Below are 8,008 nucleotides of genomic sequence, written 5' to 3'. Positions count from 1 at the left end.
TTCTCATGCACACCAACAGAGCTTTGCAGGGCATTGTTGTGATGGGAAGGCATGCAGGTTTCTATCCTCCCCTTCACAACTGTATGTGGTGACGCCTTTTCAGGATTGACTGTGACAGGGATCCATCGCCATTATCACCAGCCACAGGGTTTCTTAGAACGAAACGTTTTTCCAGAAGAAAACTTCACTCCCGTTCCTTTCTAACACGAAGGGATTAAACCTGACTGAGGTTCTGCAGGAAACTGTTGCTGGTGTAGGTTCCTCAAAATTATCACATGCGCTGTTCTTTGCAGTAAGGAAGTTATGACTATTATGAGCTTTTTATGTTCCTCGTTGTTTTTTTGCACGAGATTTTTTTTCTTTTTTTCCGTGATACAAACAACACGGGGCCCTGCTGGCTGACCACTGTCTAGTCATTGAATAAAAACCGCTGGTAAATGAAATATCGCTAGATTAAAAAAAAAAAGAATTCAGTGGTAGAAAGCAATTCGGTAATTTAGCCTCTTCTGGGTTTATGAAGGAAAAAGTGTCTGTTTAAAGTGTATTTTTTTTTAAAAAAAGTTGAACTACCATTTTCAAAAGCAAACAGGATAATCTCCTTAAGCACACTGTACTGTAATGACGCGACACGGCCGCTTGGGGGAGACGTTGAACACGGCATCCAATCACGACGCAGATCACATTACCTAGCAGTAGGTAAGGCAACCCGGGAGCCAATCACAAGCGCCGTCTCAAAAGCTGCTGGTAAGGTTTCCTCTACAGCGGAATTTGGTTAAGTCGCCAAACAGAAAAACTGTGTCAAGCAGGCTAGGGCGCCATGTTGATCTAAGACAACCCTAAACCCCCCTGGTTGATTTGGTATAATTTCTCGTTTTTTTTTAAAAAAAAAAGAATATGGAAATATGATAAAGTGATATTGTACTGTCCGCCTTTCACAACAAAGGGCACAAAAAAAATATCACGAATTAAAAAGCCTTCTCCCACCGCCACCCTTCCTGAACCCTTACTTTAAAAAAAAACAGAAGCCAAACGGTAATTTATTTATTTTTATTTTTTTTCTAATAAAAGAAAAAATAAATAAACGTGATAACTCGAACTCTTATATCATTGCTAACAACTCCCACCCCTCTTTCAATTGAGCATTTCGCGCGTAAAAAAAATTCCCGGCCCTGGAATTCCTGCTCTGCTGCGGCTCGCGGCGCCGCCTCCTGATTGGCCGCCGCCCCATCAATCACGGCCGAGCCACGCCCCTCCCCCCCATTCAACCGTTGGGTCTTAATGTTGCCGTGTGTTTACTACAGTATTTAGTAAAAAGGGGGACATTTGTCGTTTACATGCTGCGAACTCTTGAGTAAAAACAGAGGTTCTTAGTTTTAATTTTTAAGAAGCCATTCAGGACACAACCATGCCCAAGAGAAAGGTATGTAGTTTAGAAAATGCGGATAGACTCCTTTTTTATACATATATATCTCTGCTGAAATCAGAACCGTGTTATTATGTAGCTTTTCCGAGTACGTTTGATTTAATTGCAAAATTCGCCGTTGGTGGGAGGCGGGGATTTGTTCAAAAAAAAAAACAGGGGGCAAGGGAATTCGGTCCGATTGCAGCTTTTTTTTTTGTTTTTTTGTTTTTTAAAAATGGTAGTTGTTTTTTTTGTGTGCGTGTGTGCGTGCGGTTGTAACGCTCGCAGCCCGCTCGCCTGTCGCGGCGGGCTGCTCGTCTTGCGAGCGCCCGGAGTGAGCTGGTCTCCATGCTGTTTTAAAGCACAAGCAGCCATGCTATCTGCGGCTCCGGCTCGGACGGGCGCCCGGGAGGGCTGAGGGAGAAGACGCGCAAAACCGCCTTTTCTTAGGCGCGTCGCCCCGTCCGCGGGCACCGGAGGGGTCGGGGGAAAACCCGTCGGGGGCTCTGGTTTTATACCCGTCAACCACGAACGCCTTTCAATGGCTCCTAAAGATTGAATTTTATTGTTTTTTTTCTTTGTTCGCGGCGCCAGATGGCTGCTGTTGCGCCTCGCCGCCACCAGATGGCGCAGCGGTGAATTTTTTTTACCCCCCCCCCGTCTCCACGCAACCCCCCTCCCCCCGGCGCTGTTGACGGCGGACGCTCGGAGGTGGAGGAGGGGAGGAGGCGGGCGCGCGGTGGGGGCAGGGCAGGGGTGGCAGCCGCGCTCCGGGCGCCGCCGTCGTCTGCGCGCGCGGCGATCGCCTGCCTTTGTTCCGTCTCGCGCGCGAGTGGCGGCCTCGCGTGCCTGCTGCGCGTCTCCGGGAGCGAGTCTGGACCCCCCCCCCGCCCCCTCTAGTCGAATTAGTGCGCGTCTGAGCGCCAGAGTCCTTTAATAAATGCGTTTGCATCGGTGCAGACGGGCTTCATGGGGGAGGGGGTGGTTAACCTCATCCCATAATTTCCCCCTCTGCTGCTTCTGATCGATCGCTCGCAGAGAGGCGCTTCGCGCTGAAACCCTCCATAGTGACGGATGGATGACGGGGGGGGAGGCGTGTTCTGTGTTCGTTGCAAAACGCGAACGCAGTTATTGGCGGGATGCTTATAAAGAGGCGTTTCTTTTTTTTTTTATTTTGATTGTGATCGTCCTCTTTCCTGGCTTGGGAAAAGAAAGTTGCAGCAAGCGACGGAGAGCTGAAATTCACCCGTTTAAGTCAAATGCGGCGGTAAAAAAAAAAAGAGTGGAAATGCAACAGTTTAACAAGCATTTAACCCCTGACTTCAGGATATAGTGTACCAAGCTCACAGCGGGGTTTTGTAATGATACACCCATTCTGGTCTTCTTCTGTAAAATAGCGGTATGGCCACAGCGAGTGACTGGAGGGTGGGGGACAGCACCCTCCTTCATGAAGCTGAATGTGGGGAAGAGTCTGATTGCCGTTTCGGGCCAGTGCACTGTTTCCATGTTACCCTGGGATCTTCCTGGGTGTGGCCAGGGCTTGCTCTCTCTGTACTGCCCCCCCCCCCACCTAACTACCCAAGCTGGTACCACAAGTTTGGTCCTGTTGGGCCTTCGGCACAGGGGCAGCCTGGGTCCTCCTCCGGGCTGGTCCCGGCTGCTCTTTCTGAGCTTCCAGCCGGTGCCTCTCTCACTTACCTCCCCCCCTCTCTCTCTCTCGTTTTTCCAGCAACAAGGATCCGAAGGAGAGGCGAAGGAGGAGGTACGCTCGATTTCGCACTTCTTGACCGTGTGCTGCTAGATCGAGCTCCGAGTGAGCGATGCGCTGTTGTTATATTGTCATGGGCGTTCCGGTACGAGCTCTTGACGTGCAAGACGGATCCCCCTGGGGACAGTACAGGTTCATTCAGTGCGAAGGTGTGGGTCTGGTTTCAGGGCCTGTGCAGTAGGGACGGAGGGGGTCCGCAGGCCAGCCTGTCGCTCACTGCGGGGCCCGTGAACCTGCAGGAGAACAGCACAGAACCGGGCCTTTGAGACCTGTCTCAAGAAAGAGCCTTGTGCGTAAATCTGACTGAGATAAACGTCGGATCAATTCCTAGGTTTCAACAGACAGTCGGTGTTCGTCACCTGACGGACTTGTTCTTCTTTCAGGATCAGGTAAAGGTTTATTCCCTGCTGAAAAGAGCAGGAAAGAAACGCAGCACTTCGGCTGTGGAGCCTTCTTCGGAGTGGAATAAACCTTTACCTGTTCCTTTGCAGCCTGCGCGTGCTGACGCAGCTCCCTGCTGGAACTGCTTCTTCTTTTAGTCCGTTAAAATTCCCGGGGAAAAGCCAACTGGCTTTCTAAACCTTCCGTTCGGTTTCTCTGGCTGTGCTGCTTGGAATTTGAATTGCAAAAGCGCATACAGCCGATCCCGACTGACAACCCCTTGTTCCTTCTTTGCAGCCCCAGAGGAGATCCGCGAGGTTATCGGCGGTAAGTGTCGTACCCTTCCTTCCTTCCACCTGTCTTTCGGGAATCGTTGCTGGCTCGGCCTGCCACCAGGGCGGCGCTCTGAAAGTGCCAGGGATGTAGCGGACGACCACTACCTTCTGCCCCTTGGTTCAGAACGATGACATTTTGCAGTAGGTTTGTTCTGCTGCGTTATGGTAACGGTATAAGTCCCAAAGGGGAGGATGACCTTCGTTCGTTCATTCTGCTTTTCCTGTTGCAGAAACCAGCACCTCCCAAACCTGAACCAAAACCCAAGAAGCCAGCAAAGGTAAAGTGCCGTGTCTGTGTGTCTGTAGAGGAGGCGTGTGTGGGAAAGGCCCCCTCAGTCCGAGTCCTGGGTGGGTTCCTCCCGAGTGCTCTGATAACCGAATCCCTGACGGACCGAAGTCCAGCTGAACGTAGAACTGCTTCCTGGTCCTAAACATGTAGGAGGTTAAGATGTCCGTCTCTCCTCTGAGCAAAAAAAAAAAAAAATACACTTGCAAAGGCCCAGCCAAGCTACCTGTCGATTCAGTTAAGGATTTAGGTGGAGAGTTCAGCTGCAGTCATAGCAAGTGTGGAGGTGTCCCCCCAATACTGGGATTGGGACCCCTGATTCGGCATGCTGTTGTGCCTCCAGAAGTACATCGTGTTTAGCTCAGCCGTTAGTCTCTGGAAGGAGGAGGTCTTGCAGGGCCATGAGCCACAGTTCCCCAGTGGCGAACGGGCTCTGAAGACTCTGGGTGGTGGGACCCCCCTCCCCCCATAGCACCTGTCCTCACGGGGTCTCTTCGCTTCACAGAAAGAGAAGGCAGTGAACGACAAGAAGGAGGACAAGAAGCCCAAGGGAAAGAAGGGAGGCAAGGCGGAGGGAGAGGCGAACGAGGAGAATCACTCCGAAAACGGAGACGCCAAACCCAACGAGGTATGGGGGGGGGGGAGGGGGAGGGGGAGTCTCTCTGTGTCGTGCCTGAACGTCTCCTGCCCCTCCGAGGAGGGCGAGGGAGCTCTGGGGGAGATGTATTACACAAAGGGTGGTGGGAGTGTGGAGCAGGCTGCGCAGCCGTGCTGTGGAAGCCGATATCCTGGCTCCTTGCAAGCAGCTGCTAGGTGAGAATCCACTTGGATCAGTTGGCTACTAGCAACCAAATGAGCTAAATAATCATCCTTACACTTCTATAGCACTCTGGACACTCTTATAGCACTCTGGACACTCCACTCACAGTGCTTTACAGGTAATGGGGACCCTCCTCCACCCCCACCAGTGTGTCCCCCCACCTGGATGATGCACCAGTACACTCCCCACACACCAGCTCTCAGTGGGGAGGAGAGCAGAGTGTTGAGGCCAGTTCAGAGATGGGGATTATTAGGAGGCCGTGACTGGTAAAGGCCCGGGGGTAAGTTTGGCCAGGACACTGGAGCTGGACGCCAGTAAATAGACTGGAAGGTTACGGACAAGAGGGGGGACATTCTTGAATCTTGATGTTCTAACTCTCTGGGGGCGGAGAGTGGGTTTCAGGTTCAAACTGTCCTTGCGACAGGCAGTTCACATGGCCTGGGTGAATTTCCCAACGGTGGCCACCATTGGTACGTCGTTATGAGCACGTTCTCCGAAGGGGAGCCGGTCACGGTGGTGTGCGAGGAGCGTCTTTAGGCCAGCGCTCTACTCCCAGTTCAAGAGTCCCAGACATTCCAGGGAGCTCTGGAGCCACTGGAGACCCGAGAGCCGTGTGTCGTGAAGGCCAGCAGGGTGCGTGGGTCTCTCAAGCCCCTCTGCGCCGGAAAGGGGGTGGGGGAGCGGAGCTGGAATGAAGCCGGTTCAGGAGGCCCTCTGCTCCCTCGCTGTCCTGACCCTCGTTCTCCCTGTTCCTCCCGTTCCACAGGTGCAGACTCCCGAAGATTCCGAGGAGAAAGAAGCCAAGTCCGAATAGCAACACTGCCCTCCTCCCCCTCCCCCCCCCCCCCCCCCCCCCGGATCTGTTGTGTGGTACCCCCCAGAAAACCTCCATGACGTATTGTTAACAGAGGAATATTTTTATCAACAATTTTATAAAATATCGGTACAGGTTTTTAGCACAAATGGCTAATTATGGAAGATCTTGCAGTTCTGCGCAGTCATATCATGTGTCTGTAAACATGACGAAAAGAAAAACAGTACAAGATTTTTTTTAACGATGTTTTGTGATTAATAGCTTGTTCGGTGTAGGGAGGGAGTACCTGCTGGTAGAGACAAAATGTGAGTGAATTATTCTTACTTCCCTTTTCACACGGCCTGACCACATTGGCCAGTTATATCCTCTATATGTGCAGTGAGTTTCTTTGTTTTTTTTTTTTGTTTTATTTTTTGTGTTCTCTCCTTTTTAAGTGGATGTTTGTAAGAAAGAGGAATAAGTACAACTGAAAACATTCCAGGCTGATTTATGACAGTGGGCTGACTTTTTTTAAAAAACCATGTTGAAAATTATTTTGATAAAACGAGATTAAGAAAATAACTTGTAGGAGGCGACATAATATTATGCAGGATTTTTTTTTAAATCATGGTATAAAAGTTTTTTAAAAAAGAAATTGAACATCTATTGAAATATGCAGGTGTCTGTGTTATCCCACTTTTAAGCAGTGAGTTCTGGATGTCTCTTAATAAAAATAATCCTTGGAATTTTCCTCATTATGGTGCGGATCTGGTTATTTTTTACGTAAAATCGGTACAGAGTGGCTTGTTTGCATTGTTTTTAAGATATGGATGCATGTTACTTAGACTGTATTTGGGTGCAGAAAGTTGTGGCCCATTGGATCCTGTACAGTTGTGTTTTCGGCTGGGTTGCGTATATTCCCAAAGGTGTGTTCACCCTTGATGGATACGGGGTGGAACAAGGTTTGTCTGATTAAGGACGTCATTTCCATAAAAATAGACCCGTTGGCCTATCGTGAACATGATATCTTATGACCTTCCAGACAAGTAAAAGTGAGCAAAACGATGAAGGCAATGGGTCTCTTCAAGCTAGTGGTGAGAGGAGACCCTTACTAAGCTTCCTTGCCTGATGACTGGTGCCCAGTTGATCCAACAGATTTCTTGGGGGGGGGGGATCCCAAGGGAGTCTGCTTGTACGCCTCCTGTTTTCGGGGTCTTTCCGGGTCCCTGTTGAACAGTTTTTGACGTTTGCGCCTGTGCGTGCGTCTGGGCTGGTGCTTCATCAAGAAATGTGACTGATGAGAGGCCGTTTCTATCCATCTGGCCTGTTTGTGGCCTTGGTAACTAATTGGATCTATTTTGGAGCAGGTGCAGCAACACCTTATTGAAGAGACACGCTACAGGTAGATCCGTTGTGTCAACAGGGCGTCCGCTGTGAATCTCACACACAAGTTGCGTAGCGATGAGCTGTGTGGAATTTCCGACTGCTCTGTAGGACAGCTGAACGAAGGATAGGCCCTGTGTCCACACCCTCACCCACACGGGCCTGCGGTCACGGTGACACAGACTGGGAAACGGCTCCACTCCTGTCTCTGTTGCACAGCAGAGAGGCTGGAGCACCATAACTGCCGGTTACCTCCATCCAACTCTAGATGCGTCACCAGTTTATCACAGTGCATACACAGACACACACTCACACCAAGGCCAGTTTTCCCAGAGGTTAATTAACCTACCAGCACATCTTTGGACTGTGGGAGGAAACCAGAGCACCTGGAGGAAACTCTGGAGGAAACCCTCACAAACACGGAGAGAACATACAAACTCCACACAGACAGCACTCCAGGTTTAATTCACCTGTTCGTACAATCATTTGTTATTGATTAGCGATTGGTTCCTTGCATAACGTGCATGAAGGCTAGGCAGGAGAGGAGCAAAACACTGCTAAGTTTTCTAAGTTTTAAATTTATTGAGAAAAGACATTGGCACACACATAACTATAAAGGTAGCAGGGTTTTTCAGCCCAGACCCACCTGTCCCTTACAAACTGCACGTCTGGAGAATTAGGTTGTAAGCGATCAAGAGCTATGCTGTGCAGAAACTTGATGGATTTCACGTGTATGTGACTGTAACAAGCTCTTGGCCTGGTGACAACCGGTGCTGGAGTGATCATTTGCACACCCAGCTTCAGTTTGCTTTTGCTTCTGTGCAAAACTGCAGTTCTTCA

The 8,008-nt window shown here is 50.1% G+C and overlaps 1 protein-coding gene across 1 annotated transcript; it reads left to right on the top strand.

Moving 5' to 3' along the window:
* Positions 1 to 1,229: 1,229 nt before the first annotated feature.
* Positions 1,230 to 6,540, top strand: hmgn7 (high mobility group nucleosomal binding domain 7). The gene is made up of 6 exons (XM_088925544.1): positions 1,230 to 1,420; positions 3,132 to 3,164; positions 3,849 to 3,878; positions 4,117 to 4,164; positions 4,678 to 4,800; positions 5,759 to 6,540. The coding sequence occupies exons 1-6, from the start codon at positions 1,406 to 1,408 to the stop codon at positions 5,804 to 5,806; spliced, it is 297 nt and encodes a 98-aa protein (XP_088781670.1). The 5' UTR covers positions 1,230 to 1,405; the 3' UTR covers positions 5,807 to 6,540.
* The last annotated feature ends 1,468 nt before the right edge of the window (positions 6,541 to 8,008 follow it).

The sequence above is a fragment of the Atractosteus spatula genome, chromosome 9 (genome assembly GCF_055471065.1).
Source record: "Atractosteus spatula isolate fAtrSpa1 chromosome 9, fAtrSpa1.hap1, whole genome shotgun sequence".
NCBI classification, from domain to species: domain Eukaryota; kingdom Metazoa; phylum Chordata; class Actinopteri; order Semionotiformes; family Lepisosteidae; genus Atractosteus; species Atractosteus spatula.
Note: the sequence above shows the minus strand (reverse complement) of the source record. Positions and strands in the feature narration are given on the sequence as shown.